Source organism: Schistosoma mansoni, chromosome 5 (assembly GCF_000237925.1).
Source record: "Schistosoma mansoni strain Puerto Rico chromosome 5, complete genome".
Classification (NCBI taxonomy): Eukaryota; Metazoa; Platyhelminthes; class Trematoda; order Strigeidida; family Schistosomatidae; genus Schistosoma; species Schistosoma mansoni.
The window spans coordinates 7,846,132-7,870,990 of NC_031499.1; the positions used below are offsets into that span (position 1 = coordinate 7,846,132).

The window sequence follows — 24,859 nt, forward strand, 5'->3', positions numbered from 1 at the left end:
ACCCGTGCGATGGTAGCAATGGTCCTACAGTGCCTGTATGAACGTGATCGAAGCGAGCATCAGGTGTAGCAAAGGTGCCAATGGGGGTGGCTACGTGCCTGTGCACTTTTGATCGTTGACATTGTAAGTATTGCTTTACCCACATGCGGACATCTTTATTCATGGATGGCCAGACGTATCGTGCAGCGATGAGGTGTAGTGCGGCCGTGATACTTGGGTGAGATAGATCATGAAGGGCATCAAAGACAAAACAACGGTAAGCAGAGGGTACGATGGGTAGAGGGAGACCCGTAGAAGCATCGCATAGGATAGTACATGAGCTAGCAGCTAGGGGTACTTCCAGGTACTGAAGGGACGTGGAATGTTTTGCTTCTGTACAGGAGGGATCAATCGCATGGGCGACGGCCATAGCAGGGAGATCAAGCACCGGTAAAGTAACTGCACTCACCAGGATACGTGGCAGAGCATCGGCAACATAGTTCGGCTTGCCTTTGACGTGACGAAGGTCTGTCGTGAACTGAGAGATACCGTCCAAATGTCTGCACTCTCTCGGTAAGTAACGGTCAGACTTGGTGTGCAGAACATACGTTGAGGGCTTATGGACAGCGAATAGGATGAAACTGCAACCTTCTGCTGCGTGCCGGAAATGGTTGGTGGCTCAGTAGGCTGCTAGCAGATCGCAACCAAAAGCGCTATATCTCGTCTCCATGTGAGTGGAGCATAGTGAGAAAATTCGAACGGTTGCCAACTCCCGGAGTTATTCTATTGCATAACGGTTCCTATGGCGAAATCCGGTGCATCAACCGCTATACTAAGCGTGGCTGATGGGTCAGGATGAGCAAGAAGTGTCGTTTGAGCTAGGGCCGTTTTGATCTCTGAAAATGTAGTATGCGCGGCATCGTTCAATTCCAGTTTGCGTGGATTAACACGAAGTAAACCGGTTAATGGTCGCAACCGTTCTGCTGCGTGCGGCATGAAGCGTTAGTAGAAGTTGACCAAACCGAGAAATGCCTTCAGCTCCTTGAGTGTGGACATGACAATGTACTCCATTATTGCACGTGCCTTGTCCTCACAAGGTAGAATACCTTCCTGCTTAATAATATGACCTAGGAGTTCTATTGCCCGTTTCCCATATTCACACTTGTCCGGGCTAACTATTATTCCATTATCAGAAAGGCTCTGGAATAGTAGTGTTAGGTGCTGATAATGTTCATCTACATTTGATGATGTGATTTGCGGGTCATCAGTATAGACGTGAACAAAATCTAGGTCTCGTACTATCCTATCGATAAACATTTGGAAAGTTTGAGCAGTATTCCGTAATCCAAATGGCATTCTTACGAACTTAAGCAGACAGAAAGGAGTTGTGATAGCCGTTTTCTCGATGTCTTCAAGAGCGACTGGGGTCCGCTGATATGCTCGTACCAGATTCATCCTAGAAAAGTTGGTCGTGCCCTTGAGTGATGCCGTGATGTAATGTATGTGGAGGATGGGATAGCTATTAAAACATGTAACTACGTTTAATGCTCTGTAGTCGCCACATGATCTCCAACTGACCCCATCCTTTTCGCGTATCATGTGGAGAGATGAGGCCCAGGAACTGCGTGAAGGAGGAATAATACCGGTATCTAGTAAATTATCAAACTCAAATTTGGCGAAACAATTTGTCCGATGCCAGTCGGCGAGGTTTTCCCGTAACTGGGGGGCCGCAGTGACTATGAGGTGTATCACACGATTGGTCAGCGTTGGGATCTCCCCGAGAGGTTTAGTTAATTTGTGGAATTTATGAAATAAAGCATGGAATACATCGTCACGCGGATGAAGTACACCCGTGATTCAGTGCGCGTTTGTGTGAGCTTTAAAGCCCATGAATTCGCTGTTCGACGAAGTGTCGATTGGCTGCAGCCCAAGTGAATCGACTGCTGTAGGAAATCGATACCGAGTATGGCTGTGGGAACATCGGCAATGATGAAGGCCCACAGATACTGTCGTCGTCTGCTGAGGTTGGGCGTGAGCAGTTTTGTACCATAGGTAGGAATGACTGAGCCATTCGCAACACGCAATGAAAGCACCGTGGCTTAAGACTTACTGTTACAAATAGGTACGACAGAAACTTGAGCACCTGTATCCACTAGATACCTAGCATTAGTGCAATAATCATGCTCGTAAATTAAACGGCCAACCTGAGGTGAAGGGCCGGTGAGTATGGACCCATTTAATCGCCGGCTCGGGAATTTTTCGCCCTGTATGAGCAGGGAACCCGACAACGGCGGGCACCGGACCGGAGGGTGCGGTGAAACCAGCACCAACCAGAACTCGCTTCCGAAACAGCTTTTTGGCGTGGCTTGGAAGTTGCCTGCTTAGGACGAGTTGTTGCGGCTTTACGGGAGCGTGACCTGGCAATTCATCGAACGTATCAATACTCGGTCGCTTAGAGACGTTCACCACTACCCTAAAATGTCAAAAGAACCGCACAATAGACTGTCCACCACCAGTGGTCATACATCTATAGAACCTGTTACCCATCAACCGGTTAGGATAGGACAAAAGATCATCAACACGAAGTTGGTGTGAGTTCCTTCTCGTCTATTCTTTATCAGCTTTTTATTCTTCTGTACACTATGTTGCCATGACATTAATATTATTTCATCACTCATTATCTTACCTTATCTGTAACTATTATGAATCTACACTTTTCCGCCTACTTTGGTAAGCAACTATCCTACATTATACCCTTCATGATGCCTATACTCTGATTGGCAACTTATACTTCACACTATAGTCAATGAAAGCATTGCATCGATGCCTTACCCACAGTCCATAATTTGCAACTGTCTGATAAGCTTGTAAAATGGTACTTACAGAAATAGTGTTTTCCAACAGGATGTGGAACACAGAGCATTATGTGAGGTATGATATATATCCAAAAAATAAGCTTAAATGAGCCTAACATCACAAAAGGAGGGAAGGTGGATTTACTGACCAGAAAGCATTGATGGTGAGGGCGATGACTTCAATCCACCTGTGTTTGTAGGGCAGAACATTTTGTTTGTATCAAGCTCTTTATGGATGAGAACAAGCCAATCAATCTGTGATATTGAGGTTGTTCTCCTACGCTCACCATTCAGACTCATATTTCTAGTTTTATGCCGGATTAGCTATTCTAATAAGACAACCTATAGCATGGCGACTCGGACTTTTACATTGAAACTGTGTGACAGGCATCGGATGGAAAAGAAAACAGACAATAAAGGATATAGTTGTTAGTTTTCTTAACGCTTTACTCTGCATTTGCATTCTCTGTTCTAATAAGCCGCCTTCCTTATTCCGACCTTGACTTCCCTTCCTTCATTTGGAATTACTCCACCTTGATAAATGGCACAACTCATTGATCTTTATTACTGCATTCTCTCATCTGGATCCCCTGACCACATTTAACTCTAGCAACAACAGATAGTATGAACTTAATCTAATAATTTATCATACCTCCGTCTGTTCCACTACTAAATGTTAAGCATTGTTTATCGTTCATATCCAAATGCCTTGCTGCTCCTCGGTTTCTTTCTTCTTTTCTTTTCTCTCTTCAGAATCTTGCTCCGAGGGCAAAGTTAGGGAACTTCTGACGTCTAGAACAAACTCAACGTATGCGCTTTCCTAAGGCCATAGTTCGCACCAAGCGCTCCACAAGTCTACTTTATAACAACTGTCAATTTAAAAGGTTGAATTGCATAAATAATTAGCACGACCAAAATCATAACACAATTTTATTGAGATTGTATTTAGTGTGTAACGTGGACGCGATGCCCCTTTGGAAAATATTTTGAAGAAAATACAGTATATCTGAACGAATGAACCAATATTCACTTTTATAGATTATACTTACTAAACAACACTGCTTGGGATGCATACTGTGAACCATTAAATGTTGTAACTTATAGATCATGCCTGTAAAAATGGCATGTACCTGCCCTTGCAGATCTTATTGGAAGTCTTATTTGGAAGTTTTCCAGAAGTTGAAACGTGTCCGTAATTTTGGGTCACCAGATGTAATTGGCGTGGAGTCGCGATTGACTGTGATCACCACTACAGGAAGATTACGTGCCAGATATTAGGTTGTACCTCTCCGCAAGCCAAAAACCAGAAGGCTGTTAAAAGTTGCAATAAGATGTATTTGTTGGAGATCTAATGGTATCGAAAGAATATCGTGCTAAAGTTTACAAGCGGGACTACCGAGAGTATGCGAGTTCGTGAAGGATCACAGGCAACAGAAGAAAGTGTGTTTTTATTCACTTAAACAAACAGGTACAGTAAAACAATCACTGGTACAATTGGCTATAATAACAATTGTTTCCATTATACAAATTGCGTCCTCGTCATAAAAGTAAGTCACCAAAAAGGAATCACTTCTGATTACTCGATTTTATTGTTCCATGTTGCCGAACCACTGACAATAAGATGGTGTTTGACTAAACTCAAAATCACGGTGTGATGCAGTGTATATTTGTCATTCTTCAACTTTCTGTTTGGAGAGGTTACTCAAGTCTTTAAAAATAGACATCTGATCCAATCTTGTTGGGAATATTTTTGATCACTATTCGTTTTACCTTTCAGCACGTTATTTTGTGTTAGAAGAACCTTTAACTGTATAGCATAGGCTTACCGTTTGAGACATTTTGTACATTTGATTTAATTTGTTTTCTTTCTTTAACTAGAACTGTTGAGATTGAACACGGAGTTTGTGTTTTTGTTTAGTTTAATACGAGCCACCCAAAGACACATTGCACGCTATACAGAAGAACGTAGATCGGCCTAACTGCACAAACTTTGTTTCGTTAGTTCTGTATTTAAACCGAATATTGGTATTTTGGTCGTTACAAGATGCTAAAGCTTTCAATGTTCAAACCATATGTCAGATAGAAAGGCAAACGTCTTATTCTAGGACTATGAAATATTGTGTTGTCAACCGGATAGAGATCCCTTTGTGGCAATCATAGAGGGATTATCTTTACTAAAACAGAGTTTAAGATATTGGCTTCTGCAGTACCCTGACTCTTAGCTAGGGCGATTTCCAGAAGTCGTTTCATGAATTTTTACGACTAAGATGAGGGTAGTTCAGATGCTTTTAGACAGCGTGCACACTTTATGCAAGTGGAGGGATAGCAGATTATTGCTTTCGAGTTTTCAAAAGGTTAGAAACTAGTTTCTTCAATGATGTGCAAGTCCAGGCTTCCTCGTGACATCGACCTAAATCATTAGTCAAGTGTGTACTGTCACATATTTCCAATGTGGCCAAGGATATTCCCCAACTAAATGTCCTTCCACTGTTAGCGAATAACGATCATGCTGTGTTGTCATCCATTTTTAGGGCTTGCAACTTAATATACGGTCGATTTTAATCCCGTACACATATATATAGAGTAAACATAAGAACCAGACTGGAGTTTGCTTCAGCAACAGACTGGTCAGTATGTACTGCCGCATGAATATGAAGAAGCATGGTCAATATTTAAAACTACTACGCTCCCGTTTGTGCAACGCTTACTACCGCATTGATCCAATAACTGCCCACCATGGATAAGTAAACAGGTCAAGCAGCTTCTTAGACACAGGTAAAAGCTTTGGAGTATGTTTATTCTTACAAGCTCTGAACAGTGCTCATCTACTTACTGTAATACTAGGATTGCCTGCAAAGCCTCCATAGGTAAGGCTAGACATTCATATGAAAAACGATTGATTATGGATTGATTAATTAACTGTAATCAAAGGAAACAAATAAGATAACTGTTGTTAAGCTAACTAGAATAATACACCTCAGATCGATAAATTGAAAGAAATTTCTTAGAATCTTGGAAATATTATTTATTAAATGTATAGATAATAAATGGATCTATAGTAAACAATGATTAGCTTTAATTAAACTTACACAACATGATAAACCCAACAATAACAACTTATCAGTATAGTATTGTGGAGATGATTGATCGTGGATCAGTCGTGTGCTTGACCGTTTTGTCCTGTTATGGGACTCCTCAGCGGTGCACATACACGAACGCGGACACGAGACTTGACCTCAGGACATCATATTCCACACTGACGTTTAATTTCTAGACCACTGAGTGGTATCCAACGGTGCTAATGTTTGGCTTCGACCACGATGTTGTGCGACTATCTTCCATTGTCTTTGGTGAGTGACCACCTTACATCTGACACGATTGTACTCGAATCTAGTCGGAAAGCAGTCAAGCCCGTGAACGACACATTCAAAATGACTCTTCAGACAAAATATATGTTAAAGAAGAAAATGACAGTCAATGTGCGAATAATTAGTTTAACCAATAAAAAAATAAGAAAAAATAGTCAATTCTAATTACTATTAAGCAACGAAGTTGGAATACAAGAACTTCATAATAAGCTTAAAAAACAGACAAATGGTTTAATGTGGACGAAGTTTCAAAACGTAACACAGGGAAATTAAGAGATAAAAGTAAGTAGAAATATCAAAATCAAAGTATAGGCTAAATGGATAAATCATTAGTTCCAACAAACGAAATATCATTCGTAAAAATGATAAAATACATCTCCAGGCTATATAAAGAAGGATAGATGGTGGTTAGCAGTGGAATCCAGGAGGCGAGTTTAATACTAGTTGGGAGTTGTCAGGTGGATTGATACGTCTTGTAGATTTAACGCTATATTCGTTTCCTAAGCTATTCTGGTAACCCACAGGCTAGAACTACTAAGCGACTTGAACACCAGAGAGGAGACACGAGTATGAGAGAAACATTTTACTGCAAGGTTCATTTATGTACAGAAAATATGGGGATTTTATAGTAATTTAAGAGTCCTTGGGCTTTATTGAAAATTCCAGAACACTGCTAAACATAGTAGCAGTGTATTAATCAGCCAATCAGAATCTCTACATGTGACTTTTCATTTTCGTTATTTTAGTAACACAACTTCTAATCAAACGCTGATTGGTTGAAATGCTCCTTGATGTTTCATGAGCTTGTCATGTCGATTGCGAGAAAATTGCAAGATCATCCCAACATGGATGTACATGCATCCCAGAGTTGATGTTCACTTTGAGATTTAAACCCAGTACCATTCGCATCAAACGCCAACACGTTATTCATTTAACCACTGAGTCCTGATAGCCACCTACTTGTGCAATGAGGTGAAGTTTAAATTCACTTGGTATTGTTTACTTGTATCTTGATATTATTTTTTAGGACTGCAATTGATCAGTTTCTTATTGACATATGTACATCCTGTGAGGCAATATCGAGGCGATCAGCAATCAATTGCAATCCTAAACAACAATGAAAAGATACAAGCAAACAATACTAAGTGAATTACGTCTGTAATCTAGTTATAGCTATTAAATAGTACATACTACACACTTCATAAAAACGAACTCAATAAAAGAGTGGACTAATGACATTAACTTCTGTACATACATACTTACTCACTTACTTATGCCTGTTACCCTCAATGGATCACAGGCCGCCAACCAGCATTCTCCAACCCATTCTGTCCTGGGCCTTCCTTTCTAGTTCTATCCAACTTTTGTTCATTCTTTTCATGTCTGTTTCTATTTCTCGGCGTAATGTGTTCTTTGGTCTTTCTCTTCTCCGTTGACCTTCACGATTCCATGTGAGGGCTTGTCTTGTGACACAGTTGGATGATTTCCTCAAAGTGTGCCCAATCCACTTCCAGCGCTTCTTCCTGATTTCTTCCTCCACTGGAATCTGGTTTTTTCTCTCTCAAACTATTATACATACGTATATTTATTAAATGTAATAAAAACTATGAATAAAATATGTTGTAGTGCCATGCTTCGTTAATCGTTCACCTCGATAACACTTATAATACAAATCTTAACGATTCATAAAATCAAAAGGCAAAGAGAAGCGACACCTACAATATTATGAACAAATGACTGAAGCCAGTAAGTTGTAAGCACATGAGCAACTATCAGCGAGCGAAACAAAAGTGACACGCATTGGAGATAGCGGGTAAGCCAGCTCACTTTCATCAAGCGTTAATCAATATTTATAGTCAGATAAGAATAAATCAGAAGGGGTTTTAGTGGAAATTTTAGTATTTTCATAGTTGAAATCATGAGTCAATTGAAGCTAGACTACCATAGAAAACCTGGAAGCACTGGACGGCTGTTTCGTCCTATTATAGGACTCCTCAGTGGCAGTGCGCATCCACGATCCCACACTCGCAAGATTCAAACCCAGGACCAACAAGATTTTCCATAGTGGTCTAACTTCAATTGACTCATGATTTCAACTATGAAGATAAGGATAAGTTACAGTCATGTGATGAATAAGATAAAAAGTGTACACACAACTACGCTCATATAAAAAAATAGTCAAGGTTAATAAATGAATAATTAACAAGGTCAAAACATGACTCATGATGGATAGGTAAATTGATTTGTTCAGAAACTAGAATAAGGGTATATATGAGATAACATATCAACCGACATTACAATATAATCCAAATCAATAAATATTATTGATCTTTGAATATCTTATGGAAAAGAAAAATCGATTTTTTAAATCGATTGACCTTCAACTGACCTTCAAATTATCCCATTCAAATATATATACAATTTTATATATGTGTGTGTATGCATGTGTGTATTGTGACGTTTATATTCAGTGATTGTTTTGTAACAACAAAATAAAGATCACATATTTTCTTTCCTATTTGTCACACTTTATATGTAACCACATTTATATCCATTATCTATTGTTTCTCTGTATCCATGATAAAGAAACGAATATTTTTTGTTGGGTGACATATAATAGTACTATTTCACTACCGCGATTTTTGAAATAAGAACGTTGTCTCCGCCATCTGTTCATCTGGTTTAATGGCCACGGTCTTTGATTGAAGATTATAATAGTATTATAACATCCTTTGAGGCCTTCCCATACTACGTTGGAGCTTTGACCCGGATCATTATTAGAAAAATACAAGCGGATTTAATCTTCTTCATTTTACTTTTGATGTCATCACGTACAGAGGAACCTTTGCTAAACAAAAGAACTTATTTGTGGTTATCTCAGAGAGCAGCTTACAAATAACATTCATTTCATAACAACTGTTACCATTTTGTTACTCAATATACCTTTTGCATTACTCATAGGCATACGCTTAGGTTTGTAGTGTTAATCCTTTTTGGTATATTATTGGTAACTTTGTGTATTATTATATTTTGACTAAGCTCTTTTACTGGAATTCACCACATGTGTGCGTGTGTGCGTGCATGTGTGTGCGTGTAAGTGCGTATGTGTGTGTTAAATTCATAGAAACTATGGCAACAACAACAACAATAACAAATTATCCTAAAAGATTAAAACAACAATTCATCATTCAATTTTTTATTATTTTATTATGTTTTAATGAAATTTATTTATCTAAATATTTATATATAAATATACCGAAAACATCATCATTATCATTTAAATTAAGAAAATTATTTAATTTACCAATTTATATTAAAAATATAAAAATATTAAAATTTTCTGATTGGTTAATAAATGATTGGTCAAATGAAAAAAGTTGGCATTATTTAAATATGGCAAATTATGAATTACCATTATATATTAAAGAAGAATATTGGATACCAGATATATTAATGTAAGTTTATTACTGTTGAAAATCAGAAAAGAGGTTTTTGTAGAGATTTTAGTAATTTTTATATATAGTTGAAATCATGAATCAATTAAAGGTAAACAACCATGGAAAACCTTAAAGAACTGGATGACTGTTTCGTCTTATTGTACGATTGTTCAGTGGCAGGGCGTGACCACGATTCTGGGAGATTCGAACCCATGACCTATCAGTCCCACATGTGAGTGCTTAACCTCTAGACAACTGAGTCGGCATCTAACAGTGTTAATATTTAACTACAACCGACTCACTAAATTAGGCAACCGTGCACCATTGTCTTCAATAAGTTGATATCTCACAACAGATCTAGTTGAACTCCACTGGTCACTGCTTCTCACTAGAACTCCAGGAAATACCTGTTGAAACCATCTATTAGTGAGCATATGATTATTATCAGAAGGGGTGGATGCGCATTACTGAGGAGTCTCACAATAGAATAAAACGGCCATCCATTGCTTCCAGGTTTTCCATAGTTGTCTAACTTCAATTGACTCATGATTTCAACTATATATAAATATTATTATTATTATCCTTGTCTACTCTTACCCCCCCGTATCTATAGTCTAGTTGACCTCTTATTTTTATATATAAATGTTTTGGTATATTAGAACAATTTGTGTACCAGAAGCAACTCATAAAAGTCTAATTGATATCATCTATGAATTTACACAAGAAGATTATGAGAAAACATATTCTATTTCAATAAGAAATCAATTTACTAATACTGGGAATTACTATGATGGTGGATATTTAAATATACTTTCATTTCTAATTAATATATGTCAATGTTTACGAAAACATGTAAGTTTGGTGTGATCAATTTTTGCGATATTTATTATTTGTTTATGTTACATTCTATGGTACAAGTTAAGTAAGGTGTATAAAGAAGTTCAGTCATCAAGCCAAATTGTAATATACACAAATCATTACTTACTTACTTACTTACTTACTTACATACCCCTGTTACTCCCAATGGAGCATTAGCCGCTGATCAACATTCTCCAACTCACTCTGTCCTGGGCCTTCCTTTCTAGTTCTATCCAACTTTTGTTCATTCTTTTCATGTCTGTCTCCATTTCTCGGCGTAATGTGTTCTTTGGTCTTTCTCTTCTCCGTTGACCTTCAGGATTCCATGTGAGGGCTTGTCTTGTGACACAGTTGGATGGTTTCCTCAAAGTGTACCCAATCCACTTGCAGATCTTGTTCCTGATTTATTCTTCCAATGAAATCTAGTTTGTTCCCTCCCACAGTAGGATGTTGCTGATAGTGTCTGGCCATCGGATCCGAAGTATCTTGCGTAGACAACTGTTAATAAACAATTGTATCTTCTGGATGATGACTTTCGTAGTTGTCTACCTCTCCGTCCCATACAGTAGAACTGCCTTGACATTTGTTTTGAAAATTCTAACCTTGGTGTTGGTTGGTAATTTTTTTTGAGTTCCAGATGTTTTTCAGTTGTAAATATGCTGCTCTTGTTTTGCCGATCCTCGCCCTCACACCTGCATCAGGTTCACCATGTTCATCAATGATGCTGCCTAGATATGTAAAGATTTTCACATCCTCAAAAGCTTCTCTGTCAAGTGTGATTCGATTAGTGCATGCTGTATTGTATCGGAGGGTCTTGCTTTTCCCATTGTTTATATTGAGACCTACTGCATACAAAAATCATAGGTATATATATATATATATTCGGCCGCCATTCTGACTTACATTAGAACATATTAGCTAAGATCTTAAGTAGATTCATCATTGATTTACTTCAATAATGTACTTCATTTACAGTTTTGCACTTACGTTTAACTTTGTGAGTGAGTGAGTCAGTCAGTCAGTCACAACGTAGAACTTCGTACGTGCGTACATCAGTTCGAGTTACCATATCACATTAGCACAGAGATGCAGATGTCAATTCAAATCCCATAGTGGTAGAAGTAGTAAGAGTATAAGCATTAATCGGAAGCATTAAGGTTTGAAGATGTTATTGAAGGAGTATAATACAGTGAAATAAATTTGGAAAGAGAAAAGAAGAAAGGGACATGAAGAATTCAGAAGATTAGAATTTGGGAGAACATAAACATTGGATGCACCTTCGCCATTGCCAATGATTTTGAGCCAGATCATTCAAGGTCTCTAACCATCGATTGCTATCATCTCGCAGATCCCAACCAGGTAGTCTACACCTAAATTGTGAGTACAGGAACATGATATGTCTGTGCATGAGAAATTTGTCATTATCAAGTGATACTTGATAAGTTGTATACATTTTGTGTTCTAATCAAATTATGCTTTGATATGTTTCAACATTCATAATTGACACAGTAATAATGATAAATATATGTACTATTCTTAGCTGGTTTTTTGAAATATCACAGCGTTATCGTTATGACTTTATAAAAGAAGGCCTTTGCCAATTCGTTATGATTTTATGTTTGCCTTCTTATCACTTGAATTATCCACCAATCGAAATACGACATTTTTGGTCTCAATACTGTGCCAATCAATGACGTTCAACTGGTATGAGCAGTCTGGCATCCTTATTGGTCCCTTGTCCACCCAGCCTTTCCAATTGAGTCCAGAACACCAATTGCAGCTTCTGCTATGCGAATCATTTACTTCAACCATACTCGGTTTATATACCAGATAGACAGACCACATCATACCATAAAATAGAAAATAATATTTGTACAAGATCAAGTCAAATGTGACTGTGAACGTGGGATACAATAATCAATAAACTGAATATAATTTAGGGACAGTAATTCTTTTTTGTTTATCAATTGTCATTTATTTTTATGTAACAGTTTCTTGATCTGATTTCAAGGAGACTATCAGTTTATCTAGCGTTTTAATTTTTTCTGGTTAGTGTTTTTTTAGCGAGTTAATTTTCTATAGGATGGGGTCGTTAACCCCATGCCCAACCCTCCTCCTTTATCGTGGCTTGGGACCGATAATAGACCTCAGGGAGGCCACAGGCGGATTTAAGTTTATTTATACTGCGTAAAAGTCGTATTGTAAGCATCAATAGCGGAGTTCAGTTGAGAAATCCCAAAAATAAGACAAAATAGGCATTATGAATTTCATTGATGGCCACGATTTAACTTCATTTACATCTGTTTAGAATCTATATATGATAATAAAGAGCGATTAATAAAAACCATTATTATAAACAATTCGTTTGTTTGAAGCGAAAGTTAATGGGTTCGAGCCATAGAGTGGACATCAACAAGTCTGAGATGCAGGTACATCCAGCTGACGAGTCCCAAACGCGCGTCCTGGATTCCACTGCTAGCCACTATCCATTTCTGCTTACCATGCTTGTGGATTAAGACTATATCGAGGCAATATGCACAGTATGCACATAGGGCCAATTAGAGACTGACCAGTTGCAGTCCTAACACATCGATGGGAAGATTCAAACAAACAATACTCAATGAATATAAACACCAATAATTATTGAGACTCTGAACCAATGTTTAAGTGATTGCTTTTTATTGAACAGCTTCAAAATTAAAATTCTGAAGATGAATGAAAATGAAAGTACAATTCGTAGCTAGATCATCTAACCTAACTAGTCGGTTACTAAACTAATGTTTCAAAATAGTTTGTAATTCAGGTTTTCCACTATACAATCATGTGAAAAATTGAAACAAATCACTTTATTAGCAACAGTTCACCACTGTATCCTTTCTTTCACTTTTTCACTATTTTCAATCATTTCTTATTTATAGAGGGAGGGTTTCATTGCAGATTGAAGCCAGTTGGTATATTGTGAAAAAAGAAGCACCACTGTGAAGCCGTTTCGTTCTAGTACAGAGATTACGGGCAGTGTATAACTATAAATCATTAAACACTCATTGGTCTAAAGATCACTTACTGCCTGAGTAAACCAAAGGTCCTGGGGTACGATCTATGGTAGTGTCATCGATGTTCACTTTTGATAAGACTCATACTAGAAAAAAACAGAGGGACTGTCACGAGCGGAAACTCAGGTGTGAAATTACAGAGTGTCTTCTCGAAATAGGAAAAACATACATTGAATAATTTATATACCCATCATCCATCGTCGTCCTTTACATTCTTCACGATTCTTACAATTCTATTTTTATTCCAATTCCTTTCTGTTTCCTTCTCGGTTTTCTTTAATTCAATCGTCTCCATCCTCTTTTGACAGGGATTTCACTGTTGACTGGTGTTACATACTACTTATATCTGTTAACATAAGTAGCATACATCACGGTATCACAAGTGATGTTAATCTGTGACGATAATTGCTTACATTTTCGACTAATTTTTGCAGATTATTTCAACAAACTATTTATATTCATTTATCTACGATTTTAGAATACGAATTTACATTGTCCAAATCCTTGTGCTAAACCAAATGTCTGTCATGATGATATGAACAGTAATGGTTTGTGTATGATAATACCAAATGATGAAATTTTGAATAATATACCAATAAAGATACGAAGCAAACTAGGATCAATCTATGCTTATGATTATGAATGTGTATGTGTAAATGGTTACACTTTTAACCATACATTAAAGAAATGTGTACCAATCAAAAAACATTGTGATTCTTCTGTGTAAGCCGTTTTTTTCTTGTTCATTATCACTGTGTAGCTTTATATGCTTATTTTTTGTGTATAAGTTTGTCACAACTAAGATACATTATTCATCTTGTAAATTATTATCAGTTACATGTTATCAGAATATAGTTTTGTGGAGATTTTAGTAATTTTAATGGTTGGATTCATGAGTCGATTTAAGCTAGCCCACCACGAACAACCTGAAAACACAGGGCGGCCGTTTCGTCCAAACACGGGAATCCCCACCAGTGCGCACCCATAACCCAGCACGCCGCTAAGTGGTTCAAAGGTTAGGCATTCGTATGTAAGACCGAAGGTCTTGAGTTCGAGTCCTGCCTTCAGGATCACAGGTGTACACTGCTGAGGAGTCCCATACTAGGATGAGACGGCCGTCCAGTGCTTCCAGATTAATTGCTTGATTCCTAAATAACAAGGTAGTACTCTTGTAGGTTCTTCAATTAGTGTCATTTCACGAAAGAAAAACTGTTTTTTATAAAGATCAGAATCAAGTATATAACCTTGAAAAAGGTTGTGAAACTGTGTAATATTTCATTTGCATAGATTTCCTTCAATGTTTCGAAGTCCTTTCGACTGTTTTTGTTATGTTTATTTCCAGTTGTCTAAATAATGGAGAATGTGAATATTTACCAGAAAATGAACGAAGTATTCCTGATATTGAATTTATTTGTAAATGTCCACCTGCATGGAAAGGATTATCATGTGAAGTAATGTCAAGACTTACATTACATTAATTTTATAAACATTTTTATTGATAAATATCAAATATAATTTGTTCTTGAAATAGGATTACTACAGCATGAAAAATGTGGAGTGAGTAGTAGTGAGTATTAGTAATCGATAGCATTCGATCAGCACTTAGACGGACTTGAAACGCATGACGTTGAATACCATCCGGTGATCAATCGATTGTGATTACATCTTAGTCCTACAGGAGGTCGGTCGCTGCCCGAATACCGCAGTGGTAACGTCTCCGACTGTGAAGCTGGGTGACACAGGATCGAATCCGTCATGGAGCACTAGTTCCCTCAAGACTACAAGTACACGTTGCAAACAAGTACCCAGTAGCACGAAACCCGAGTCCAGGGTTTCCTGTTGACCACCTCCAACCACCATCTTAATCCCATCAGGAGTTAAACTCACGAACTGCATACCTTGCAGGGAGCTCCTGACCTTCAGACCACTGAATTTATCAGCCACCTGACACGATACCTCAATTTCTTGGTTTCACTTCCAGATGGGGTCGAGATTGTACTAATTAATTTTCAGCGCTTGTTTGGCTAAGGCCATTAATTAAAGTAAAAAGAAAACTCACAGAATCAACAATATTCATAATGCCTTATACTACTAAATGAAAATTATTCTCACAAAATATTGAATTTTTTCATTTAGAAACCAAGAAATCCTTGTTTAGAAGCACAAAGATTATGTGGACAATATTCTTGTTATCGTGATCCAACTAATTTAAAACTTGGTTATCGATGTGATTGTCCCAAAGGATATAAAGCAATTAGTACAACTAATCCACAATGTATAAATATAAATGAATGTATAGAATATATAAATGATGAAATTTGTTTAAATGGTGGAATTTGTATTGATAAAGAACCATATTCAATTATTGAACATGATGTAATAGAAGTAACTTATGGATTTCAGTAAGCTGAAATGTTTATTATTCAATTTTGTTTTAATTAATATTGTAATATTGAAGCTATCCACCATGGAAAACCTGGAAACCTTGAACTGCCGTTTCGTTCTATTGTGGGACTGCTCAGTGGCAGTGCGCATCCACGATCCCGCTTCGCGAGATTACAAACCAGGACCTATCAGTCTCGCGCGCCAACGCTTAACCTCTAGACCACTGAGTCGGCTGGCATCCAACGGTGTTGACGTCTAACTTCAGCCAATCCACGAAGTTGAGCGACCATTTCACCAATGTCTTCAGTGAGTTGATATCTCCCGACAGACCTGGTTGAACTCCACTAGTTACTGCTTCTCAATAGAACTTCAGGAAATACCTCAAAGAGCCAATGGTTAAGAGCTCGCATGCGATACTGATAATTTATGGGTTTGAATCTCGTGAGGCGGGATCTTGGATGCGCACTGCTGAGGAGTCCCACAATAGGACGAAACGGCCGTCCGGTGCTTCCAGGTTTTCCATGGTGGTTTAGCTTCAATCGACTCATGATTTCAACTATATGAAAAATGTTTATTCAGTTGGCTTCAACTCATTTTACTGCATTAGGACGCGCGTTTCGTCCTATTTGGGACTCATCAGCTGGATGTACCTGCATCTCAGTGTTGATGTTCACTCTGGGACTCGAACCCAGTAACTTTCGCTTCAAACGCCATCGCGTTATCCACTCAGCTACTGGGTCCTGTTAGTCACTTGCTTGTGCGATAGGATGAGGTTTAAATTCGCTTAGTATTGTTTCTTTTAATCTTGCCACTGATGTTTAGGACTGCAATTGATTAGTCTCATATTGCCATATGTGCATACTGTGCATATTGCCTCGCGCATCCTGGGTTCCACAGCTAGCCACTATCCATCTTTTCTTATAATACTTGTGAATTAAGGCCATATCGAGGCAACACGCACAGTATGCACATATGCCAATAAGAGACTGATCAATTGAAGTCCTAAAGAACAACGGGAAGATTCATGCAAACAATATCAAGTGAATTTATATTTAATGTTTTTTACATTAACTCTATGTATGTTTCTCCTATATGTGTTATCATAAAGTGTGTGTGAAATTGTATTATGTTCTACGGTTGATCTGGTTTTGGGACGTATTTAGATATTTGACTTTGGCGAGTCAATAAATTTTCATTTCATCAGTCTTTCGTGTTCTCACTTTGGGTCGTAAGAATCGTTGTGGTTCCCGTTTCTCTAGAATTGACGCGTTGTTATGGTTCTCGATTGTTAAGTAAAAGTAGTAAGAATGTAGATTCAACAGAGCTGGTAAGGATATAGCAGCGACAAGTCACCAAGTATAACTGTTGGTTAATCAGTTACGAAATTGCTGAAGGAGCCAGTTTTCCAGTTATAACACTTAATTTTCTTAAACGAGATATCTACTGAACAATAATATGTATTTAGAAAGAAGGAAGGTTGAATGAATATTTCGGTCTTGTGTTTTGCTAAATTACATCGAACCTTCACTATTATTATTACTACTGCTGTTGCGAACAGAACACGAATGGGGACAATCGAATGTATCTAAGCACAAATTACAGACTATCTCACTAAATTCTGTTAACCATACAGTAAACAGTTAAAAATAACAACCAGTTGTCTCAATCTTCTCTGTTCCTTCTGTAAATATCAATTCATCTTATCTAATTCCATTGTTCATGCACTTTCCTACCGATTGCGCTCCATTTCAGTTCTTGCCTTATCGGTCTTCTGCCAAAATACATTCTATGCCTGACCATCGCCATATATTACTTATATGGATATAAGTAGAACACACTACACTGCGATTATAAAACACACTTTGACATTCATTTTGTTCTAAATAGTTACATTATTAGACGAAAAACAATTTACTTTCAAATCCTTTTATTCACCCGTTTCATTCTCCGCGCTATTATAATTTAGTACATAGAGCTGGATAGAACTGGATTTCTAATCAAGCCTAGAAATTCATCCTTGTGCATTTAATTCTTTCTGTCAATAAATGAACTGAAAACATGAGTATTTCCCTTGAAATTGGTGAGTAACCATTATCAGGCCATAAATATAATCCAAGAACTTTAACTCTCCGTCGGTGCATCATATTCAAGCTACTGAGTATCGAATGAGTCTTGTTTACTCATTGTTGAGGAGTCTCATACCAGAATGACACAAATATCTATTGTTTACTGGCCTTAAAAGGTACTCTCACTGTTGTCGGTCCGTAATGACAACCACTTACGAAATGAATTGAACTGCATAAAACTCTTTATCTAAACTACTATTTATTACATTTTTAAGATGTATATGTTCAAACGGTTATTCTGGACAACGTTGTGAACGTAGGCCGCCGCCATTACAATGGACTACATGGTCTGAATGGACAGAATGTTCAGTTAAATGCGGTATCGGTGTGCATAAACGTTTTCGTAATTGTTCATTGCCTAATCGTTGTATTGGATCATATGTACAAGTCAGTAAATGTCAAGGTCACGTGTTATTTTGTGAAAATGAAGAGATTAACGAATTCATTCAATCAGGATCAAAAATTATTAAAAGTGTAAGTTAGTGTATTCACAATTATCTGCCATACTATTTAATTAATTGACTGACTAACTTATAAACTGACAGATCAATAGTCGAACGGATAGAATGGTTGATTGACTGATAGTCAATCAATCTAGCATAACCAATTTAGAACCTGACACAGATGTGTATCGGTTCAAAACCCCACACTAGATTAGTACATCATAATAAACTTACCGAGTCATCATCCCAGAATGGTAAAAGTTTCAACAATATCAGTAGGGATCAAAAAGATTAGGTATAGAAAGAAGAAAAAAGTATAAGGATATTTGAGGACTCAAGTTCTGATAGAAAACAAAGATTGAATTCATCTGTCATAAAGCATGATGCTAGACTATGTCATAACTGCCAATAATTAGTTACTAAGCAAATCATCAGTGTTTATTTAATTTTGTTGTTAAAATTTGATTTCCAACCATTCATCATATGTGATAATCAGAATTTAGTAACAGTCTCCAGTTGATGTCCCCTTCTCTCTAAGTAATATTTTCAAATATATCTTCTCAACAGAAAAGATATGATTTCATCCTTCTAATCATTAATTAAAATGGGTATATAAATCAATATATAATTAAGTATCTTTGTGACTAGGGTTATCGTCATGTTTTGGGGTCAATAAATCTTAATTTGTAACAGTCTGGATGTTTATGATTTTTATCGTAGGAAATCCAGTGGTTTCTCGTTTTACAAACATAAAAAATAATCAATTCCAACATAATAATTAGCGACAACCAGTCATAAGAAATTGGCGAAACAAACATAACAATGAGCAGTTCATGCACTCCTGAATATTTATAACTCATATCATTTTATACCTCAATTATAGATAAGATTATTAAGAGTAGTTAATATAGTAGCTGAAGTTCCTGCAGTGTCCAGTAGAATATATTCATCTGTTATAGGCTTGTACCTCATTTAGCGTTGTTTAACATTTTATGATGAATAAATAGAATTCACCCAGTTTCTGTGAGTCACTGTATATCGCAATCCCAAAATCCACAATATTACTAACAGTCCCTTTGTATCAACTTGTTTACTCCATTTATTTTACACAATCAATAGCTAACAGAAATCCTTATGTTGCCAAACCTTTGATTATGATTAAAAAATGTCTAAATAAACTGTCATAAATGTTTACATATATTATTATTATTATTTGCACTATTATTATCATTATGATTCTCCTATTACGTGATTATAGGAGTAAAACACCACACTACAGTCCACCCGTCATCTCATTGTGTTAATGTTGCAAGGCAACCTGAGGTAATACACATTTATCCCAAACTCTACGTTGATTGTGACTGACTAATCTGAGTTTCGACAAGTTATAGAGCTCAATACTTACATGACTGAGATAAATTTTCGTGATTTAATTAAATGATCTGTTTGCAGTCATTTCGTTGTTATTTTTAGCAGTAATAATATTCATTTCACTGAAATCATGAACTGATCAATGTTAGCCCCCAAATGCCCTGGTACGACCGAGATTAGAGAGGCGTCACCCTCCCACTCGAAATGCTCTCACATGGCCACGCGTATATAGCCTCTGACAGGGAAGTCCTACTCACTGCCTTCTCGCACCACGGGTGTTGTTCACGAAATTGAGAGGACGAAAAACGAATGTCTGGCGCTTTAACCGGGTCGGTGGATGCAGAAAGTCCACCTAGGGGAGTTGGAAAACCCTGATTCTAAACCAATGGTGCACATAGGCTGGCTCCACTATCCTGAGGGAATAAATGGCGTATGAACCAATTGTCGGTCACCGGCTACCATGGGACTGCATCTCCTCACAATGCTCCACTGCCTTGTGGATCAAACCTTCAGGTCAAAGGCTCCGGGTTTGGTCCCTTAAGAAAACCACCTGCTTCAGTTTGTGCACCTGGACAGTATCACAGGCCTCAGACAAATCGAATGAGATTTGTGCTGCGCATATGTATCTGGTGCTTCCTTGTACCAATATTTATGTGTTTAAATAAAATGAAATAAAATATAAAAGACCGAAAATGAATGGTCGTGAAAATCAACAATCTCCAAAAACCCTTTATTGATAAAACTGGCTTCAGTAAATACGATATTTTTTATTACATTAAAGAATTCTTGACAAAAAAGTATGCAGAATTTGAGCGAATTCCTGTTTCCTAAGCGCTTAACAAGCGTGACTATAATTTATGGCGAACCAATCAGATTTAGGATAACAGGTCTTGGATTTCGGTGTGAAATTCATGTAATTCCTAACCTTAACCATCAACTATAAATTATAATTCTAATTCCTCAAACGGGTTTACAACCCTCATTCGGTCTTAGATGTTAGGTGGACTCTCTCAAGGTCAATCTAGCGTCGCTCAAAGGTCGTCCATAAATTATAGTCTCACCGTTCAACAAGTAATTATTCTCAACATATATAAAAGGGTTTCTCAACTGTTATTACCACCCATTCATTTTCATTCATAAAAGATTGCAAACAGTCTAGCCCAGTATAACACCTCAATAATAGTAAAGTATATTTGAATTCTATATTTATCACCTCTTGTTTCTTTACAGTTTCACATTAATTCTATATAAACATTCAATTCGATTGAAGAAGTTACATGTATTTACTAAACATAATTAATTAGCTAAAAAAATGTAAAGCAGGAAAATTTATGTTGATCAATAAAAGTGTAGCTAAGAAATTCGAGTAAATCATAGTGTTATATCTAGAGCTTTAGATTCTTGCTATGCCGCCTACTACTAGACTACTTGAATGATCAAACCGGCAACGTCGCAAGAGAGAAGACTGAAGACTAGTAAGTAGGAATCTTATTCCCAACACAGTGTCAAATATAGTATAAAAATCTCATGTATTTATAACTTTTGTCTGAAAGTAAATCATCATTTCGGACAGCTAATAGGTATATAGGAGATCCTTCTTATTCATCCAATAGGGAAGCTACACGTTGACATTCTAAAATGCTCCTCTAGCGGTGATTGAATGGAATATCTTCGGCTCTTTCTGGGTTTCTTGAGGCTTCTAAGAGTTTGCCAAAGAGTGATTACAATTCAAATAACAGATAAAATACGACAAGAAAACCCAACCATTGTTGATTACATAGTACTTATTCTAATCTACTTTATTTCTCTTAGTGGCAGGGTACACAATGGTATCTTCATGAAAATTATACATTGAATGAAACATATTATAAGAGTAATTCATATATTACTCAAAAAATGTTTAATTCAACCCATCTTCATACTCCTAATATAATCAGTAGTATATTAGAATGGATTATCATTTTACAATTCAATTATCAATGGACTATAAATGAATTAATTATATTGTATACAATTATAATGATGATTTTATTTACACCAATATATTTGATAATGTTTTGTTTTATCAAATTAATTCAATATATACTATATAGAAATATCCATGTTAATATGTAAAATAACAAAATCATTACATATTACTTAATACAAAATATAACTACTTATTTCATTATTACTCACAATATCACACCTATTCACACGTCTCTCAGTGTACACACAAACATGTACATATGGGCATAATCATTGACTCACTCTCACCCAAACAATAACATAACCATTACCATTACCGATAACAATGCCACCAATAGGAACACCTACACGATAGCGATTACAACTGTTCAGTGTTGAATTGAACATGAATTCACCTATTCACTTGCCAATTTCGTGTAAATGTTTGTTATTATCTAGATATTTGTTTGTACAAAATTAAATAGATATATAACATTACGGAAGACACATTTTTGTTGTTCATTTTTGTTTTGTTTTTGAGAAAAAAAAGTAGAATTTTGTCTATCTAATCTACAGTTGTGTTAGATTACCTATTGATTATAACTGACGAACTAACTAAAACTTATGTTATTCGTAAAACTCCGTAATTTCACATCAGGTGTATTGAAACTGGTGACATAATACTCCATCCAAGTAATCTCATAAGTCTTGCTAATTGAACGCTATTTTTAGATCCTAAGCTAGTCTCGTAACCCCTAAGCTAGAACTACACAGCGACTTCAACACGAGAGAAAAGGAGCACTGTACTCCAAAGGTTCATTTATGTACAGAAAATATAAGGTTTTTATAATATTTTAGAAGTCCGTGGGTTTTCCGGAAAATTTTAGAATACTAGTAAACATAGTATCAGTGTAGTAATCAGCCAATCAGAACCTGTACTTGTGACTTTTCATTTTCGTGATGTTTCTAGCAAAACTTCTAATCAAACGCTGATTGGATAAAATGCTTGTTAATGTTTCCTGAGCTTCTCATGTCTATTGCGAGAAATTTTCAGGATTGCCTCAGCATAATCTACTCACGTGTGTATATAAAAACAGAAATTGATCAATAATAGTCTTAATCGTAAACAACAGAAAATTACAAGCGCTTATTGATACTTTCATGCTCATTCAATAGTTTAGTAGTTATATACTTCACCTACAACTTCATTTTATTATGAAAGAAAAATAAATGAGCCATGGACATAAATTCTGAATTTGATTTCTTATATTTTACTTCAGCCAACCCTGTTTTGCAAACTCGTCAATCTTCCGTTCGTGTTGCTACTCGGATAGCTCATGTTTTTCAATCTCTTTTACTCATTTTTCTTTTCGTTTATTAATAGTCTTACATTCAATTGTTGATACATACTGCTTATATTTGTCTATATAACTAGCGCATAACACATCTATACAAGCGAGATTATTCAAATTAGTCGATACACTGAGGGTCATTTTCAAACCTGTATAAGACGAAAAGTTATAGCTAAAACATAGTGATGATAAAATCGTATTTAAGTTATTCACAAACCGCTTTTCAAGAGAGGATATATTTTCTTGAACTTACAGACTAGTTGTCATAATGTTAATCCTAATATTTCATACCTTCACCGCTCTAAATATCTATCAAGTACATCTGTTAACTCGTTCGTGATGGGTCAAAGATTGGGAGAACTTAGTATACTAATGCTACCGAGCTGATAATTATCTGAACACTAACAATGACAATTGAATATGGAACAACCATAAGGGCTGTATAATGTGCTGTAGCATAGTGACATCAATGCTTAGCTTAAGTAAGCTAAATATATCTTTGTAAGCCCGTTTTAATACTTCTCATAATACTATTTTAAAATAAACATTATGATAGTCTCGACCAACTAGCATTGTTGGCGATCTCGTGGCATCGAAAAAATACCGAGACGTCCCGAAGTTACAAGCGGGACTACCGTGCGTATGCGAGTTCGTGAAAGGTCACAGGCGACGGAGTTTGTGTTTTTTTTTGGGTGTAATACGAGCCACTCAAAAACGCATTGCACGCTATACAGAAGAATGTTTGTCGGCCTTACTGAATAAACTTTGCTTCGTTAGTTCTACGTTCAGACGGAATACTGAGTTTTCACTCGTTACAGATGCTGCTCCGATTAGACAACACAACTTTGAATTCCTAATGTCCGACAGCTTCTCAGACGATCCGATGGGAACCGGATGACATTTAGTTCAATGAAGACAAGATCTTACCAAGTATAAGGGTAGAAAGGAATAACAAGGACAGAGCATAAATTCAAGCCGCTATACATGAAAACCCTATGAAATCAGACGATTAATCGACATCAGCCTATGTTGACCCTTACAATTTATGGCAAACGCTCTAATGTTCAACCATCTGTCTTCCGATATAGGCATACGTTATTTAAGACAGATAATCTAGCTTAGGTTCAATCTTAATACATTGAAATCACAGGTTCATTACTTGCGTTTCTGTTCTGAATTAATTTTTGTTATTACTAGGAGCGATCATCCTGTTCTTTTATACAGCTTCGTAAAGTACCTAACATTTTCCATTCTCTGTCGCAATAGACTCACATACAAAAAAACCGTCTGTTTCAGCCCAGATCAAGTTTTAAAAGTGTTAAAATGTCTAAGATTCACTCACAGCTAAGAGAACGAACAAAATTCAAAATATAATGATTTGTTTAAATGGGTCGCAATTTTACATTGTTATGGCAACAGTTTTATAATAATTACGAAAAAATGTCCAAGGCAATATTATGGAATAACATATTATCAGGTTAGTTGTATTGAACTTGCTAATAGTAGTCACTCAAGTTTTTATGTCACAATGGTCATATAATAGTCTCTTCAAGTCGAATGATGACACTTGGCTCAAGAAATACTTTCACCAAAACATGTTTTGTTACGGTAGGATTAAACTATACTGCCGAGCCAGTCAGAAGCTTTCGCGGGTTTTCAAGGTCACGGCGCTAAGTTCGGTACCT

General features: G+C 36.6%; 1 protein-coding gene and 1 non-coding gene across 2 annotated transcripts in view; one reads left to right on the plus strand and one right to left on the minus strand.

Annotated features, from left to right (window-relative positions):
* Positions 1-14,106: 14,106 nt before the first annotated feature.
* Positions 14,107-24,859, plus strand: part of Smp_040110 (putative thrombospondin type 1 domain-containing protein) — a gene marked incomplete at both ends in the record, with an annotated part of 28,285 nt that continues 17,532 nt past the window's right edge. The window contains 4 exons of the mRNA XM_018797790.1: positions 14,107-14,273; positions 14,893-15,001; positions 15,687-15,952; positions 18,277-18,539. Coding sequence (XP_018652797.1) covers positions 14,107-14,273; positions 14,893-15,001; positions 15,687-15,952; positions 18,277-18,539 — 805 coding nt within the window. The remainder of the gene's footprint in view (positions 14,274-14,892; positions 15,002-15,686; positions 15,953-18,276; positions 18,540-24,859) is intronic.
* Positions 16,604-16,675, minus strand: Smp_tRNA_02153_Pseudo_TTG.1.1. The gene has a single exon. It is a non-coding gene (tRNA).